The sequence below is a fragment of the Myotis nattereri genome (assembly GCF_964212035.1).
Source record: "Myotis nattereri genome assembly, chromosome: 4".
In the NCBI taxonomy this organism is placed as follows: domain Eukaryota; kingdom Metazoa; phylum Chordata; class Mammalia; order Chiroptera; family Vespertilionidae; genus Myotis; species Myotis nattereri.
Genome location: NC_138079.1, coordinates 2,169,069 through 2,188,236, shown reverse-complemented (window position 1 = coordinate 2,188,236; position 19,168 = coordinate 2,169,069). Strand labels below are relative to the sequence as shown.

The following is a 19,168-nucleotide window of genomic DNA, read 5'->3' as shown; positions in this document are numbered from 1 at the left end:
GGTGAGAGGGTATGTGTGAGATTAAAACGATCGATTTGAGTTCTTGGTTGATTTTCCCACTGAATCCAGTCCTATAAAAAGGCAATTGCGGGTGTACTTGTTAACAAATTTATGCCAGGAAGTAACGAGGAAATGAGTTTGATTCCACAAATGTGATTATTCTCATGGCTCAATGAAAGGGCAGACTGACATTCTTAAAATATGCTCTATTTTTAACGTCTCCGCAAGGCCCGATAAATCAGTAACTCCCACGGAGAGCCAGTAAGTCAGCATTCCCTCAGTCCCCTCGCGGCTGTGGCTGAGGGCTGGTGGGTGTTTTGCGGGTAGCACATTCCCGTGGGGTGCTTGGGACTACCTCTGCGCTGTAGTGAAGAGCTTCAGCATGGACACAGGATCGTGTGTGTGTGTGTGTGTGTGTGTGTGTGAGAGAGAGAGAGAGAGAGAGAGAGAGAGAGAGAGAGAGAGAGATATTGAATGGCACGTGGCCCAGAGCCCTGTCAAAAAGTCCCCTCCTGGTCTGTGAGTGATACTCACAGCCGGAAATTAGAACAAATACAAACCTGGAATCCCTACCACTTTATCAAACAACAGAATTCTGAGGGGATCTCCAGCCGGACATATGGGTGATGATGTGAGTGCCGTTTCCTCCGCCCTGTCAGGCAGCCGGCGAGTTTGGTCCGGTATCTCAGCAGAAATCCCCGGACGAGAGGCCTGGACAGAGCTTCCCCTGCAGGGCTCTGGGCTTTAGCCTGTGGACAGAGCGCACCATGAGGCCTGTCTGCAGCTGGTGTGTGAGGACACGGCAGGAGTGGAGACGCCGCCACACCCCGCAAGGGCGCGGAAACCGCGGGCAAGGATGGGAGGCACGTGCTCTGCCGATGTGCCCTGCCCCGGCCCTGCCTGGGGTTCTAGATGGAGAAATGGGGCTGGAAGTGCCTTGAAGGATGAAGTTCGGTTGGGAAAGACCGAGGCGGGGCTCCCTGCAGCTCCGCGGTGCTAAGCTCCATCTCTCTCCCTCCAGCCACCGCCGACCAGGCCGCGGCCTCCTTTGAGATGGAAATGTCGCAGACCGGCTTCAGCGCACACTACTCCCAGGTACGTCTCCCCTGTTCCTAGCTTTCTTCTTCCAAGAAAATAAAAGCTAGTTCAAGGATATATTTCAAGAATGTGAATTGTTTTTGAGGTTTTCTCCCCAAACCAACACCCAGGCATCAGCACGACAAGCACAGCATGTGGTTGGTGGCTGAGCGGTTCGCCATGTCCTGGTGACATTTCTGACCAACAGGAGACTGGCATTCCTAGCTCCTCCTGGGAAAACGTGTTCTCTCGCACAGCTCACAGCGCGGCGCTAACCACTGTGAATCCCTTACGCCAGGTCCCCGTTACGTAGCCATGCAGCCGGCTGTGTGAAATGCTTGATGTAAAACATTCGCTGATGCTACGGGGTGGATCTTTTTCTCAGCGTTAAGATACTCAAGGGTTCTGCTAGAATTCCACGTTTAAGACCTAGGGTTCTTGGCACCTAGAACAAAGCTTTAGAAAGTACGTCATTTGTGGTTGATGGAGGAAAAGGCCGCGCGGTCCCTGGAAAGGCCGGCTGACACTCGATGTGCAGTTGTGCCATCGAACCAGCCGGGCCCGTCACTGACCCCGAGGATGGAGAAGGTGCTCCCGGCGGCCGGACGCACGGCCATTGTGAGGGTTACAGGGGCTGATGTGTGGGCAGCCCGAGGAAGGCGCCCATCGCACTGTTGACCTGCGTGTCTGCTCTTATTAACCGTCGTTTTCTCTTCCGGATGTCAGGACTGGGTCATGCTCGGAGCCGTCGGCGCCTACGACTGGAACGGGACGGTCGTCATGCAGAAGGGGAATCAGATCATCATCCCCCAAAACACCACCTTCAATGTGAAGTCTTCCAAAAAGAATGAGCCCCTGGCCTCCTACTTAGGTAAGTTGGGGTGTCATGAGTAGAATGTGATGGCTTGTAGTCGTGTTTGTGTGTTTCATCTTTAGCATCGTTTGCTGGTGTTTCTGTTGGCTCACTGACAACTATGCAGAGGTCACTTCCAAGGGTCGCTGTGTTACGGGACCCGTGGGAGTTCCCGGCCCCGAGTGCCTTCGCCAGAACGCAGACCGCGGAAGGCGTGCTTCCTCAGAGGCTGGCGGTGCAGGGGCTGGGTTAGGCGGATGCGCATCTTCCGAGGTCTCCGGGTCTGGTACTCTCTTTAACCTCAGGAGGGGCCTTGGGACCTGGTGGAGCGGAAGTGAGGCAAGAAAAAGCAACCTTGACCCCGCTGACATCCCGGAGGTCAGATCCTGTTTTATTTCATTGTGAGGAAACCACTTACCGTTTACTCTTTTAGCCATTTTTTTTAAATGTTCTTATAGCTTTTGGGAGAGGGAGAGGAAGAGAGAGGGAGAGGAAGAGAGAGGGAGAGGGAGAGGGAGAGGGAGAGGGAGAGAGAAAGAGAGAGAGGGAGAGAGAAAGAGAGAGAGAGAAACATTGATGAGAGAGAATCATGGATCAGCTGCCTCCTGCACGACCCCTATTGGGGACCCAGCCCGCAACCTGGCACGTGCCCTCTTTGGGGATCAAACCAGTGGCCTCTTGGTTCATGGGGCGATACTCAACCACTGAGCCACATGGGCTGGGCTAGCCAATTTTTAAGTGTTTATTGTTGTTGACTGTTCATAGTTTCTTAAATATCCTCTATCATTAGTTTTTTTATGGGTCCTAATTTTGGAAAAGAAACGTTTAGTCTGTCTTGTCAGACAGCGTCTTCGTTAACAGCTCTGTTCCCTAAGAGGAATATGGAACTTAAACCCAGCGATGCAGCATCTGTTTGTTTTCCAAAGGCGTGTCTGGAGTGAGGAGGAGTGTGTCTGGTATGACCTTACTCTGATCGCTACCAGGCAGGGCTGTCCAGGGGGCACCTGGGAACTCTCCTATCATCTAACTGATCTCAGTCAATGGCTGGGAGGGCCTAGGATGAGAAAGGCCTCCAAGGTACAGTTTCCCAGCTCCTATGCGCTCAACAAATATTTTGGAAGTCTTTTCTCGCCCGAGGCGTGGTTCCGAGGGCTGGACTGCTGGGTGAAGAACACAGATGCCTCACGGGGCTCATGGGTTAGCACGTTAGCATTCCTCTCCGATCCTTCTGTCCTGGAGGCAGGTCTGTCCCTGTCCTAGTTTCCTCCTGTTTGCAGAAGAGGGTAGCAAGGTATTCACTGGTAGGTCCAAGCATCTCCTTTCAGGCACATAGGAAAGCTGTAGAGGCAAGGAAACTTAAAAAGAAAAAAGGCTTGAGGCTTTTAGATAAATAAAAAATATATAATGGTAATGTTCACTTACGAAATAGTCAAGCCTGTAAAGAATTTTTGTGAGTTTATTTGAGCCAAACTGTCGACAATTGCCGGGAAGCAGAATCTCAACATATTGAGATACTGCTCTGGAGAATGGTGATTTTTCACCTATTTTTATACATTACCATCCAAGGAGTAGACGGAGGTGGGTTACATGAAACCGTTGGTGATAGATTGGGGCGGTGGGAGAAAGCGAAGGGTTTGGGAGGGACCTCTGAGACTGGATAAAAAGTAAGATGATAGACACTCACTTCCTTTGCGTGGGTGGGTACAGGACAGTTCACAGTCAACAATGGGCAGGATCACAATAACAATGAGGGACTTTGTGGTCTCTGCCCTGTGCCCTGACACATTGGTGTACCCTGGGGAGGGGGCCGGGAAAAGGGACGTTACCCTGACATTCCAAAGGCATGTTATCATAGATGCAGAAAGACAATAGGCTCAGTTAAGATCCAAGTTGATCTTTGTCAGGGAAGATACTGGCCTAGGACATGACTACCCACCATAGGCTGCTTTTTAATTTAAAAAGTTTAATTTCAGAACCTCCCCTGTGGTCACTTGAGGTCTCTGAGTGTGCAAGGCTGCCACGCAGGCCTCCCCTGAGTTAGTCAGGCTAGCAGGTGGCCCCTGTTTGTCCACCGTCAGCAGCAGGTAAAATGTGAGTGTTCAAACCCCTTGAGACCTTGAGACCATTGACATGCACGAATAAAGGTCTATTCTATTTCTGCTCTCTCAAAAAGGAGGAGAAAAACAGTCATGCATTGCTCTAAGCCTCACGCATTAGAAAAGAAAATGCCAAACTAAGAGGTGTCGCTAGGAGATGATCCAGAGGATCCAGATCTGGAAACAACCCCCTTCTGCCTGCCCCTCCCCCCAAGAATGTGAAGAAAGGACCGTTAGAAAAGAAAGTCCTCTCTGGAGGACTGGGGTGTAAGAGGAGGGAGTTGGGCTTAAAACGCCTGCTGAGCTTTAGCATTAAAGGCGGTCTCAGAGAGCTGACTTTCCAAATTAGGAAACTGAGGAATAGGAGAATCAGGTCACAGCTGCCTGTGGCCGCCGGGAGCTAGGACGGAGGTCTCCCGGACGGAGGTCTCTGGATTCCTGCTCCGGTGCTCACCTGCCCCTCCCACTGTGCCTGACGGGGTTGGTCCAGGGGCACGAACAAGCAGAGAGTGCCCGCGAGGTGCCAAACCCTGACTCACACACCGGAAGCCGGGTAAATAAGGTGGATCCATCCCTCGGGGAGGGAGCTACGTGCCTGGATGAGATGACAGATACCGAGGCGGGTGGTCACGGCTGGTATGAGACGTCCTGTGCCGTAGGACGGCCGAGGTTGATTAGGTGGCCTCTGCAGGTTCCCCACACTCTCAGGTCCTATGGGACTCGGGACTCCTTTACAACCAATTCATCCATATAACATTTCCTTCAAAATAGAGAAGCACCCAGAAGGGGAGCAGAGGAGAAAATAGCTTTTTTTTCCCCCTCTGAAATGTTATTCTAAATCTGAAAGGTGGCTTTCAAAACGTTTCCTTGCCTGGGTTACAAATTAGGACGAGTTTGAGCTCATGGCTAGACTCCGTGTGGATGGCGAGCCGTTAGACCATGGAAACCCTTACTCAGGAAGCAAGAGGTAAAGACTCTGTCAACATCCATCCTGCGCAGCAGCGAGGAGAATGCGGGGCCCTGGAGCTGCTAAATGTCGCTCAGGGTGTGGCCAGGGCCCGTCTGGCTGTGGCCCAGGAACTCACCGCCTTAGGCCAGTACAGCTTAGCAGGTGGGTCTGACGGTGAGAATATCGTCAAGAGCCTCACCCCTCTCCCGCCTCCTCCGCCTCCTCCGGCTCCTCCGCCCAGCTTGCTGGTTGCTGATCATGGCAGACAGAGTCCCAGCAAAGGGAGGATGGGAGGCAAATGCATGAGATCCAGACAGATCCCGCCGGCTGCCATTCCCCCACCCGGTGCCAGCACGTCCCCGAGGGGTTAGAGGAGCTGAGGGCGGGACTTAGTCTTTATAAACCACACACAGGCCCTGGCCGTCCACGTCCCTTCCTCTTCAAGCCTGTGCTCTTCCTCTTCTCAAAGCAATGCCAGGCGTCCGTGTTTGTCATCAGCTTCCTTTCATGAAGTCGGGCTTCCCTTGGCCCCCCGTCCCCTCCCTCTGCCTTGTCATTGGCGCCCCGGGCGCACCCACAGCCACGGCCCGCTGGTCTCGGTGCCATGGAGGGCCCAGCTGGTGGTTCCGGTTGCCAAGTGCGCATCTCAGAGCCGATGAACTGAGTAATCGCTCGCTCTGAGCCTCATCGTTGCCAGCCCACTTTTTAAAGTTTCTTTTATTAGTCTGCATTTCGCACTCTGAAAATTACAAAAAAAAAAAAATCAGTGTATCCTAGAGGCCCTCCTGGCTCCCTCCCTGACGTCTCCTAGCAGAGCAGCGCGGCACAAAACAGCCTGTTCCCACGTCCTTCTTCGCGGTTTATTTACGCATGAACGTGACCCCTAGGTTTTGTTTTTAAGCAATCCCCTGGTTAGCAACACAGAAATATGACACATGACATGTTTGCAAAAGAATCGTCTGCTGTGTGTCATAATTTTTAAAAGCTCAAAGGCAGATGAAGAAATGAGAATGTGAGAAAAATGTCCATGAGGAAAACAGGCCTGAGAAATGGTGTTTCTGTAGGGCTTGTAAGAATAAAACATAGTTTAGTACAATGATGGCGAACCTTTTGAGCTCGGCGTGCCAGCATTTTGAAAAACCCTCACTTAACTCTGGTGCCGTGTCACATATAGAAATTTTTTGATATTTGCAACCACAGTAAAACAAAGACTTATATTTTTGATATTTATTTTATATATTTAAATGCCACTTAACAAAGAAAAATCAACCAAAAAAAATGAGTTCGTGTGTCACCTCTGACACGCGTGTCATAGTTTCACCATCACTGGTTTAGTACAAGAATCTCCGTCTCTTTAGAGAGTGGAACGATCGCCCTGTAGTAAAATACTCGGTAAGTTCGTTGTCAATGTAATTCTCTCGTGAAGTGCTGCCCTGTGGCGTTTTCACAGGTCACCCGCTGTCCGGCCCAGTGCGGGGCAGCTCTGGTCATTAGAACATTTCTTCCTTCCATAGAGTTGAAGTCTGACTGGTCATTTTTCCCGATTGGTTTAACTCTGTTTTCTAAAGACACAAAGAACAAATCTCATTCTTTGCTCGGAAATTAATAATAATCTGCCTTAAACATCCAATTTAAAACTCGAAAGGCCATACAAGTCCAATTATAAAGAGGAAAACAATTAAACATGAAAAACTGTCCACATTCACTTTTAATCAAGCAAATGCAAATTACAATCCCAGCAAGTTACTATGATTAGATTATGTTTAGCATCTATTCATTCGCCCACAATTGAAGTAATACCAATGACACATAGTGTTTGGGAGAGTTTGATGAAACTTCTCTCCTTTGATTGTTCATGGAGTTAATCAGTACAAATTTTCTGGAAATAATTTGCCAAACACTGTAAGAACCATTAAAAACTTGATCCAGGAATCTATTCCTTGAAATTTATCATTAAAAAAATGTTAATGAAGAAAGAAATTAAGTTTTAAAAGATGTCTTTCCAGGCTTAAGTATAATACCAAAAAATTAAACCCACATAACACCCACTATTCGGGGAACACCCACTTTCATCGGGGAAGAAACCTGTGTAATAATGCAAGTCATTTATGCTTTAACTCAGAGAAACCAGCTTCAAGCATTTAAAGTTACAATTGAAAACATAGGCCACAGCACAGAAAAGTCTTGCATTTGCTATGATTCCAACTCCGTGAAACTATTACTTCCTCCAGCTCAGAGACGCATGTCCAGATGTCCAGCGAGGAACCACACGCGTTACAAAGTGGCACATTGCAATTTTGAGGCTCTTTTGTGAATTATTTTTCTTTTCCTGTCACCGTTGTTATGCTATTTGTGCCTTTAAACGGTGGGGAATGGAGGTGGGGGAGCACCTTTGGAGGGCAAAGGTGCTTCGAGCATCAGAGAGCCCTCCAAGCTTCTGCCCACACGGCGTGTCTGCGTGTCCGTGCACATACTGACTGTCAAGGCCGTGTGAAAATGTGAGATGATGCTGCCCCCGCTGAGACGGGTCTCGGTGCTCTGGGTGCCGACCCGGGGGGCGAGCATGCATCTGGCCTCTCTCTGCCAGGCTATGCGGTGAACTCGGCCACCGTCCCCGGGGGCGACGTGCTGTACATCGCGGGCCAGCCCCGCTACAACCACACCGGGCAGGTCATCGTCTACAGGATGGAGGGCGGGGACGTCAGGATCCTGCAGGCGCTCCGGGGAGAGCAGGTGAGCGGGAAGTTATGGCTGTAAGTCCCCCGTCCACACTCTGGGCAGACTCCACTTAGCTGCCTGCTGTCCGCAGCTTCAGGAACACGGGAGCCTCATTCCACCTCAGCTGAGACCGGCCTGGGCTGGGTTCTCGGAGGCATGGAAAGAGGCTGTGAGTTTGGCCTCGGGCTATGTCCCTGGGATAGAGGTGGAGCTGGGATGAGTAGGTGATAGATGCGGATGCGGGGGTACAAATACACGTACAGAGAGAGAGTGGGCAGCTTAGGAAGAAGGCGGCAGGGCACAGACAGGACGTGCGGGAGGTGGAAGGATGGCTTTGAGCGTGGACTGGTGCGGAAGGTCTTCCTGAGAGACAGCGCCTGGGCAGGTGAGAGGGTAGATGGTGGCAGGCGCCGTGGGAGGCCAGGCAGGGAGAGCAGCCCCGTGGTGGGAGGTGCTGAGTGACAGGCACCCCCCCCAAAGTTCTGGGGGGCCCCTCAGCGCCGCTCCCCCAGGGGCCTCCCCGCACCCAGCACACAGTGCGGCTCAGGTGTCCCCAGCAGACCCCCCAGCGAGGAGCCAGCGTCCGCCACAGGCCAGGGCCATGGCTGGCGGGTCCCTGCTGGGGCGCAGGCTCCTCTGCCGCCGGCCCAGGTGTGTGCAGGAGGCACCAATCCATGCGTTTCTCTCACATCCATGTTTCTCTCTGTCTCTCCTTCTCTCTTCCACTCTCTCTAAAAAAGAAAAAACAATAAATACATAAATAAAAAGAGAGAGAACATACTGCTGCAAGGGGCGGGGGGTCCCCGCACCCTGTCCCCCGCAGCGGCTGGGACTAGACCACGCCCTGAGCTGGGGGACAGTGTCTGAGACTCACCTGTGAAATCGCCGCCCCGGATCCCGCCCCGTCCAGCCCCTCCTGCGGACTCGGGGCGTGTGTGCACACCGCGGCCTCTCAGCATGCGCTGGCCCCTGTCCGAACGCCTTCCATTGTTTACCTCATGGCGTTTCTCTTTTAAAAAACAATCTTTGCCGTGTCACTGGTCTTGTCCGACCTGGAGAAGCACGAGGTTGGGGAGAAAGCCAAAGGAAGCCCTTTCTCGGAAGCTACGGAATCTGTAGCAGCCGCCCCCCTCCCCCTCCCGTCCCCCCTCCCCCTCCGGGGGCCCTGCTAGGCAGTGGTCTGGGCAGAGCTGAGAGCCCAGAGGAGCTCCCGGTCGCCCCGTTTCTGCGGCTCATCCCCTGCGCCCCCTGACCTCACGCGCGGTCAGATGGTGAGAGCCAGAAAGGCTCTCGCTTCCCCAGTGCCCGGTGCGCCTCACGCGGCTGCTCTGTGCTGTGTGTGCCCAGATCGGCTCCTACTTCGGCAGCGTGTTGACCACCGTGGACATCGACAAAGATTCCCACACGGACGTGCTCCTGGTCGGGGCGCCCATGTTCATGGGGGCCGAGAAGGAGGAGCAGGGGAAGGTGTACGTGTACGCCCTGAACCAGGTACCGGGAGCGGGGTCTGGGGAGCCCGGGACAACCTCTTCCTTTCTTTCCATTTCAGACAGATCATGTGGCGCAGCTTTTGCACTCATGTCGGGAAAAGGAGCAAAAGCAGTGTCAGGGCCCACCTCCCCCCTTCTCTAAAGGAAGGTTTACAGTCCTTATAAAGGTGTTCAAGCCGCTAGGCGTTTTCTGCTTCGAAAATGTGAACTATTCTTTTCAAACAGAATATATAGGATGGAGATACATACATAGCTCACAGGCAGCCATTCATGAGCTCTGGCCTGGAGGTGTGGGGGGCCTGGGGGTGTGGGGGGCCTGGGGGTGTGGGGGGCCTGGAGGTGTGGGGGGCCTGGGGGTGTGGGTGGCCTGGGGGTGTGGGTCGCTTGAGGGTGTGGGTGGCCTGGAGGTGTGGGGGGCCTGGGGGTGTGGGTGGCCTGGAGGTGTGGGGGGCCTGGAGGTGTGGGGGGCCTGGAGGTGTGAGTGGCCTGGGGGTGTGGGTTGCTTGGGGGTGTGGGTCGCTTGGGGGTGTGGGTGGCCTGGAGGTGTGAGTGGCCTGGGGGTGTGGGTCGCTTGCAGGGGAGGGGAGGGGGAGGTGTCAGGAATTTCAGGCAATGACATCAAATCTTTGTAGCAAACAAACTGAATTTGTGGTCTTTGGAAAATCTTGCTGGGCTGGAGTGAGATTCTGACTTTAGACACTATTTGTAGGTGAAATAACTATTGATTGATTTATTAGAAAAGTTATTTTTGTTGTTGTTTTATTTGTTTTGCTGCTTACAGCAAGTCAGTATTTATTTGGTTTTTTAAATTTTCAGAGTCTCTTCATGTTAATTATTTAATTCACAAATTATTTCTTTTCCTTTCTATCATTTTTTTCTTTCTTTCTTCTGCCAATGTTTTGGGATCCTATCCTGTTTTTCCCAAGAAAGTATGTTCCTTTCTGCCCGTTGCTGCTCGTTTGCTGGGCCGTTACGGAGTTTTTGGCTTTTTCACTCTGGAGAGGTTTGGGGAAAGCTTGCTTTTGAACAGAGGGGGTCCTCTATGAGGGGGAATCTATGGAGACTTTTCAAAGGAGCTCAATATGGGGAGGAGGAAGGGCGGTGACATGGATGGAGGATTTCAAAAGTCAGTTCTTTGGCTTTAAGAACGCACACTGGGCGATCCCCTCACCCTTTTGCATTAAGAGGACCCACTGAAACCCTCAGCCGGCTTCTTCCCCGCCGTCTGCACTCGGCGCTCAGGCTGGGTTGTAAGAAATGTTACAGCCTGCACGGTGGATGCTCACATGGTGTTTCCTGGCGGCGCTTTCCTGTGCACTCCCCCCCCCCACCCCCCCGTGGCCCCTGCAGAAACCGTCCTGTCCCTGTGTCCCCTCCAGACGAGGTTTGAGTATCAGATGAGCCTGGAGCCCGTGGCGCAGACCTGCTGCTCGTCCCTGAAGCCCGCCGCGTGCACCAGGAAGAACAAGAACGAGCCGTGCGGGGCCCGCTTCGGCACGGCCATCGCGGCCGTGAGGGACCTCAACCTGGACGGCTTCAACGACGTGGTGATCGGCGCGCCCCTGGAGGACGACCACGCGGGCGCCGTGTACATCTTCCACGGGCGCGGCCGGTCACTGCGGAAGCAGCACGCGCAGGTGGGTCCCCCAGCCGCTCCCGCGCGATGCCCGGTCGTGCCAGGCTCCGCCTGTCCGGCTTCAGGACTTGCTTGGTTTCTTTCTTCTGACTCCTGGGCGATGAGATTTCTCATTCTCTTCGGAGTTACCTTTTTATTGTTGTTATTGATGTCAGAGAGGAAGAGAGAGGGAGAGAGAGAAACGTCGATGATGAGAGAGGATCATGGATCGGCTGCCTCCTGCCCGCCCCACACTGGGGAGCGAGCCCGAAACCTGGGCCTGTGCCCTGACCGGGAATCGAAGGGTGATCTCCCGGTTCCTAGGCCGACGCTCAACCACTGAGCCACACCTGCCCGGCTCCCAAGTTATCTTTATAGAAGGATTACTTTGTATTTCATCCTTTTATCTAGTTTTTGTTGTTGTTGTTGTCATTTGCCAGTTTCCATAATCTGGTCTTTTAAATGGTACAAAACAAAACAAAACAAAAAGCACAAACAAAAGAGCACTTTTTAAAAACATGTTTTTGTTGATTTTAGAGAGAGAGGAAGGGAGTAGGATAGAGAGATAGAACATGGATGAGAGAGATCAATCGGCTGCCTCCTGCATGCCCACCACCGGGGACCGAACCCGCAACCCTGATATGTGCTCTGACCGGGAATCGAACCAGTGTCCTCTTGGTTCATGGGTTGATACTCACCCACTGAGCCACACCAGCCAGGCAAAAGAGTACGTTTTAGCACTGCTACTTACCACCCGCAGTGTGCCTGGTCCCCAGAGGGCACCGCTTTCCGAAGGAGAGATGGCAAATCTGGGACTTTTCAGTTGGAAATGGGAGGATGAGGGGTCCCCAAGTTTAGGGAGGGTCCGTCTGTCCTGTCTCCTTACCATCAGGTTCTATCAGAGCTGAGTCAGGAGGTGCAGGTGGCAAATGTTACGTGTGGGGACGCGCACAAGTCAGCCTTAGAGGACGCTCCGCCATCGTCTGTGGCCTCCCCAGGCTGTGGGCATGCGTGAGGGGAGTGAGTCTATCTGTGGTGCAGGAGGCGGCAGACGGAGAGTGTGTTTGGAGGAATGTGCCCTTGGTCCCCGGCCCCAAGTTTAGTGAACAGACCCACCCTGACACCGGTCCCTCTCCCGGCTGCTCGGCTGCTCAAGTGATGCGCTTTCAAGGTTCCCGCGCCTTCCAGCTCCCCGGGTGGCAGGATTGGAAGCAGCTACAGCCGAGCCCATCGCAGTGTTTCCTTGGGGTCAGACAGGACGAGGTTCTGTCACTCCCCTTGCTCTGGGGTCAGGACCCGAAGTGACCACGGAGTGACTGCGCTGTAGGAAGCCCGTCCTCGGGGAGCACCTGAGAGAGGCCCCCTCTCCCCACCAGGCGCTGGGGCAGGTGCCGCAGCTCCCGCAGGGGGATGTGGGTTAACCCGCCCCGTCCTCAGACTTATTCTTCTCAAAGAGGCTCTTCTGACGTAACGCCTCTCACCTGGTTTCCGCAGCGCATCCCGTCGGGTGGAGACGGCCAGACCCTGAAGTTCTTCGGCCAGTCCATCCACGGGGAGATGGACCTGAACGGCGACGGCCTCACCGACGTGACCATCGGCGGCCTGGGCGGCGCCGCCCTCTTCTGGTGCGTATCCGATCCGCCCCCCCCCCCCCCCCCCCCCGAGTCCGCTACTTCACACAGAGTTCCAGCTGAGGGGGCGGGCGAGCATCAGACCAAGTGTTCATTTCCCTCTGCGCTCCATCACTCAGATACAAATACGCAGTTTCTTAGGCTGCAGAAGTCAATAATCGTATTAAAGGAACAAGTAGAATCAGCCCCGGATTTGCTCAGCCTTTAAAATGCCTGCATCCCCAAAGCAATTAACTGTAGAACCTAGTTTGTGGTCAGGTACACATATTAGTGTCATTGTATTTATTACTAAAATAACTTATTAATAGCATTAAGAACCCTAGCTTTTTTTTTTAGTTAAAAACAATTTCAAAAAGGATTCTATTTGAAAAAAACTGGTTAAAATATATGAAGAATAACATTAATGAGAATTTTGTATGAAAATTTTTAAAAAGACTTTATTAAGAAATACAAAGGAAAGATTTAATGAATAAAATTATACTTAGGATATGAGCCTTGATGGAAAGTTCACAGGTTGGTTCTTCCACCGTGACCACTGGCTTAATGCAGGTGGAAGCAACCGCAATGGCATTTCCCCAAAATGTCCCAGAAGAGCCGTAAAGAAAACTGAAAAAGACCCAGTGAAGATGGAGACCTAAAGTCATGGCTTTGTCGTAATTTAAGATACAACTAGTGGTCAAATGAAAAGCGTACACTAAACCACACACAGATAATAACCATTACGTTAAGAAATGTTTTAGCCACACATGTCACTACATATACAGTTACTATGCATATAACTGTATACAGGTGCTAGGCATATAACCATGTACAGTTGTTACACATAGAACTATGCACAGGTGCTAGGCATATAACCATGTATAGTTGTTATACATAGAACTATACACAGGTGCTAGGTATATAACCGTGTACAGTTGTTATACATAGAACTATATACAGGTGCTAGGCATATAACCATGTATAGTTGTTATACATAGAACTATACACAGGTGCTAGGTATATAACCGTGTACAGTTGTTATACATAGAACTATATACAGGTGCTAGGCATATAACCATGTACAGTTGTTATACATAGAACTATACACAGGTGCTAGGTATATAACCGTGTACAGTTGTTATACATAGAACTATATACAGGTGCTAGGCATATAACCATGTACCGTTGTTATACATAGAACTATCCACAGGTGCTAGCCATAGAACTATGGATAGTTGTTATACATAGAACTATATACAGGTGCTAGGCATATAACCATGTACAGTTGTTATACATAGAACTATATACAGGTGCTAGGCATGTAACCGTGTACAGTTGTTATACATAGAACTATATACAGGTGCTAGGCATATAACCGTGTACAGTTGTTATACATAGAACTATATACAGGTGCTAGGCATATAACCGTGTACAGTTGTTATACATAGAACTATATACAGGTGCTAGGCATATAACCGTGTACAGTTGTTGTACGTAGAACTATGCGCATTTGTTACACATAGAACTATGCACAGGTGCGATGCACATCACTATAGTATAAGGTGACAGTGATGTATAACCAGAGAGGAGAGTAACCTGAGAGGCGGTGCCTGGGGTGGGGGTGGGGGTGGGGGGCGCAGGCTGGGCCGCCAGAGGCTGTGCCCTTGGGCAGGCTCCCTAAAGCCAGTCACTCGTGTGGGAGCAGAGAGGACATACATTTTGTTTTCATTTGAACCGTTGGTGCTGAATTAAGTGAGCATATCGCCCTCGTGGAGAGGGGGAGACACGGGGAAAGTGAGGCGCTCCCGGGGCTCAGAGTCCAGGCGAAATGCCCGGCAGCAGGGAGAGGTTGGCCCCTTCGGAAGGAAGTGGGAGAGCAGCTGGAGTGGGTGTTTGTGGCGAGGCTCCCTGGTCGTGCTGGGCGCCCTGTCCCCTCTCCCGGGCGAGTCCCTGCTCCTGCTCTGTGAGCTCCAGGAGGGGGTTTATGACGGTGGTGCCCAGGCAGGTGAGGGTGAGGGAAAGCCCGCCCTGCCTGTGCTGCTTCCCACGGGCCTGCAGCTCAAAGAATCAGCCAGTCACAGGGCATGTGTGGGTGGTGCGCCCTGAGCTCCCCAGGTCAGATTTCGGGCCGGCATCTCCTGCCCTTGACAGACAAAGCCCGGAACGGTGCCCAAGCCACCCGCGTGTCCTCAGAGCATCAGCCGCCGTCTGGTCTGGACCAGGTTCTGCAGGGAAGCAGAGCCGTGGGGCCGTGGGGTCCATGGAGAGCCACCCCGATGCTCTCTGAATCCCCGCGTGGTGGCGTCCTTCACCCGTGAGGACGTGGGAGTGATCCCTGTGGTCTGTGTCTTTCCAGGGCCCGAGACGTGGCTGTGGTTAAAGTGACCATGAACTTTGAACCGAATAAAGTGAATATTCAGAAGAAGAACTGCCGCATGGAGGGGAAGGAAACCGTGTGCATCAACGCGACCGTGTGCTTCCATGTGAAACTGAAGTCCAAGGAAGACGCGGTCTACGAGGCTGGTGAGCCCGTGCACACGGCAGGTGCTGGGGGGCGGGGGGGCGGCGGGCAGCGCTGGGTCCGGCATAAAGGCTTCGGCCAGGCGCGGGGTTCCCCTGGGCAGGGATCTACATAGCCCGGGTGCCCCTGGGAACATGTGGGCCCTGAAAAAACCTGCCAAAGGAACCCCCAAAATATGGAGCAGGCACTCTACATGATGGCCTCACCATCCCAGGATTCCCCAGTAGCTCTGCACTTCCTGTAGACAATCAGGTGTTTAAAAAATAAAGCAAATAAACAGGAGAGAGGGAGGGGGGGGGGCAGGGAGGGAGAGAGATAGAGATAGAGGTAGAGATAGAGATAGAGATAGAGAGAGATATTAGCCCAGTCCTGTGGGTTTGCCCTAAAAGGCCTCCCTTCCGCTCCTACCCTTTGCCGGTGGGACTGGGGTTGCAGAGGATGAAGAGCTGTGCCACCTGCTCCCCAGAGCCCTTGGCTCCACTGGGGTGACCCTGGCTGCTGAGAGTCAGACATTCAGGGACACCCCTGCAGCCCAGTCTCCACCTCCCCACACACAGTACTCTCCGAGGCTTTTAAAAATAACACTGAAATGCGTTCTGTCATTTGGTTGTCTCTCACTAACCCCCTGCCGGCCTGGTCACCCCACGCAGCCTGCTTGTTCAGTCGTTTGGTCATCCCTCACTAAGCCCCCTGCCAACCTGGTCATAGGCAGCCATCTTGTGAGGGCGTGAGGGTTAATTTGCATATTACCTCTTTATTTATATAGAATAACATAATCAATATTCTAAGCAAGCAAATCCAATAAGCACAGACATGGTCAGCAAGTTAGGTGACATGGAAGTGAGTGTGTGTGTGTACATAAATATCCTATATAATAAATAGGTAATATGCAAATTGACCATCACACCCTCACAAATGGTTGCCTACAACCAGGCCAGCAGGGGGGTTAGTGAGGGACAGCCAAACGACTGAACAGCAGGCTGCGTGGAGTGACCAGGAGGGCAGTTGGGGGCAACCAGGCCAGCAGGGGGCGTAGTTGGGGGTGATTAGGCTGGTAGGGGGGACAGTGAGGGGTGACTAGGCTGGTGGGGGGGCAGTTGGGGGCAACCAGGCCAGCAGGGATTGTTTAGGGGTGATCAGGCAGGCAGGCAGAAGTGGTTAGGGTCAATCAGGCAGGCAGACAGGCGAACGGTTGGGAGCCAGCAGTCCCGGATTGTGAGAGGGATGTCCCACAGGGATCAGGCCTAAACTGGCAGTCGGTCATCCCCTGAGGGGTCCCAGATTGGAGAGGGTGCAGGCTGGGCTAAGAGGACCTCCCCCCCCCCCCGCATGCACAAATTTCATGCACCGGGCCTCTAGTTACAGAATAAGTGTGATTGAAAACATTAAAAGTATAGTGAACACACAGATCAATTCTATGAGTTCCTCAAGTAATCGTCGTGCTAGGTAGTGGGATATACTGGGTGACAGGGGCCTTCTAGTGACTGATTGCCCTGAGGGCTTCCTGTCGTGCTCACTGAATGAGCCGGGTCCAGTGGAAGTCAGCCCCACCTCTGTCCCCTGCGCACAGACCTGCAGTACCGCGTCACCCTGGACTCGCTGAGGCAGATCTCACGCAGTTTCTTCTCCGGGACCCAGGAGAGGAAGGCCCAGAGGAACATCACGGTGCGCGAGTCAAAGTGCGCCCAGCACTTCTTCTACATGTTGGCAAGTAAATCATAGCGTGTCGCGGCCCATTCCGCGTCCGGGATAAAGCATAGGTGTCTGACTCCAGGTCAGCCACATCCCCCTGTTTCCCTTCAAATGGCACATCAGGAATAAGCTTTGTTCTGTTTGTTCACTTACATCAGAAAGTCCCAGGTACAATCTGCTAATGTCCACGTACAATTGATAAAGCCGTCTTTCATCTCCCCTGAGCGTGGGACAGGCAGCCATGTCGTATGTAAATATTTCTCTCTTTTCTGCGTCCAGCGCGGCTAGAGAGCGGTCTGGTTCCTGAGTAGGAGCTACTGGGGATTGAGAAAATGAAAGAAAGAGACAGACACAGAGATAGAAGGAAAAAGCTGGGACCGGGTGGGACAGCCGTCCTCTGATGGAGAGACAGGGACCCAGAGCCGATACAGTGCGTTTATTTTATACGGCAAAATACCAGGGAGTTTTACTAAAGCCCAAGACAAAGGAGACGATGTGCATTCGTGTGGCTTCTCTGTCATCGTCACTTCTGGGTGGGCCTGGATAATCGTGTTTGTTCCTGGTGCTTGGCTGGATTTAGATAATGAAACCCACCCCCTGGGGCCTGAGCTGAAGGTGAGACTGACAACACACCTGCCTCTGGCAAGGTATGTTTCCAGGGCATGGCTCTGCCAACACTACTGGATTCAGCTGACGATAATTAAAGAAATGCTCATGTGCCTTCCCAGGTGCTCTCTACAGTCGTATGGAGCAGGAATAGGCACAGTACATGGGTCAGTAGGAGGCCTGTCTCTTCCTTCCTTCATTCCTCCCTCTCTTCCCTCCCTCCCTTCCTTCATTCCTCCCTCTCTTCCCTCCCTCCCTTCCTTCATTCCTCCCTCTCTTCCCTCCCTTCCTTCCTTCATTCCTCCCTCTCTTCCCTCCCTTCCTTCCTCCCTTCCTTCCTTCCTTCCTTCTTTCCTTCCTTCCTTCCTTCCTTCCACTTGAAAACACATACCTTCTATTGGCCTTGTCTGTCGAATGTGGATGGCAAGTGATGAATGCGCTGAGGGGACAGCTGGGCCACTGCTTTCTGAGGTCACTGCTTGTCCCGAACTATGACTTTCGTCCTTTGACGTGAACTGGAAGGGGAAACACTGGTGTTTTCTGTCCTCTGTAGGCTTTGTGCTGCCTAAGTCTCTTTCTACTGTAGCGGAGGGGGAGGCCGTGGAAAGCACGTTATTAATCTCTAGAAACAGCTGGCCAGCTAGTGTGAACCGTTTCAAATGTGTTTTCTTGGGTCGTCATTTATGCAGGGATCATTCCCAACAAAGGGCAAGAGTTTTTGAAATATTTTTTTTTTAAAAAAAACACAGTGCAGAATGGATGCAATGAGCAAGCACTGTTTTTAGTAACCGATATTGAAACATAGAGACTTTTCCTCCGTGATTTTCATGTCAATACTCCCCAGGACATATATCAAGTCAGCGTATTCCATCAATACTAAGATCCATCCAGGACTGGGAGGCCACGCCTGGCCCTTGCATGGCTCCCCCAGGACGAACACTGGGAGCTGGGGCTTAGATGCGATGGGGAGGCGTGAGGCCAGGCGAGGAGCCGCCTCCAACCCACTGAGAGTGGCAGTCGTGTGTGTTTCTCCAAAATGCAGTGTCTAGCAGTGGCGCTAAAAGGCATGAACTAGTTCCCTGATTTCCGAAATTCTTGAGGATCTCAATGGATGCTCGGACATTTGTTCTGGACTCAGCCAGGATGGAATTTGTATCCGTGTGATTCGGGCAAAGTTGTTTAGTGCCTAAGAGGTTTAGTTTTTCATCTGTAAAATAGTGGCCAATGTGTATAAAGCTCATCATTGTGGACAGGACGTAAAAGATGTTGCTCCTGATGGGAGTCTAAACAGTATTGATCGTGTGAGCACTATTTCCTTGTCAGTCACATCGTACAATTCCTACAATTCGAGGTACATAGGATACTAATGAAATGCAACCCAATTTAAAAGGAGTTTGCTGCTCTGTTTTGGGGAGACTTTCCTAGAAGTGTTATATAGTGGCTTCTAGCTCAAGGTCGCAAGAGGAATGGCATTGTTATGGAAGTAGCTCTGAGGGGTAGGTCCCACATGGTGAGGTTCAACCCGCCCGCAGGCCCCTCTGAGGTGGGGGAGCAGCTGGTCACCACCGAGGCCTCTGCCTGCCAGCTGTGGCCCCGTCCAGGCTGAGGGCGCCCGTCTCCAGCAAAGCAGCCTGATGAGGACAGGGGCAGGAGGACGTCCCGTGAGGCTGGTCCCGGGCAGGAGAAGCCGCCATAACAAGGTCAGGACACCCAGGAGATTCGATACCAATGATCTGTTTTATGTTTCGACCTCCAGGACAAGCATGACTTTCGGGACTCTGTGAGAATAACCCTGGACTTCAATCTTTCCGATCCGGAAAATGGGCCCATTCTTGATGATTCTCTGCCAAACTCAGTACATGAATCTGTAAGTCGTTTTTTAAAAATTTGGAATACCTACTTGTGAATATATTAAGGAAAAACTTGAAATAGAAAAAACAG

The 19,168-nt window shown here is 52.0% G+C and overlaps 1 protein-coding gene across 1 annotated transcript in view; it reads left to right on the top strand.

Annotated features, from left to right (window-relative positions):
- Positions 1-19,168, top strand: part of ITGA1 (integrin subunit alpha 1) — an 81,302-nt gene that overhangs the window by 43,177 nt on the left and 18,957 nt on the right. The window contains exons 9-17 of the mRNA XM_081089399.1: positions 1,022-1,095; positions 1,804-1,948; positions 7,563-7,708; positions 9,041-9,184; positions 10,563-10,820; positions 12,293-12,423; positions 14,765-14,931; positions 16,500-16,636; positions 18,984-19,094. Coding sequence (XP_080945525.1) covers positions 1,022-1,095; positions 1,804-1,948; positions 7,563-7,708; positions 9,041-9,184; positions 10,563-10,820; positions 12,293-12,423; positions 14,765-14,931; positions 16,500-16,636; positions 18,984-19,094 — 1,313 coding nt within the window. The remainder of the gene's footprint in view (positions 1-1,021; positions 1,096-1,803; positions 1,949-7,562; positions 7,709-9,040; positions 9,185-10,562; positions 10,821-12,292; positions 12,424-14,764; positions 14,932-16,499; positions 16,637-18,983; positions 19,095-19,168) is intronic.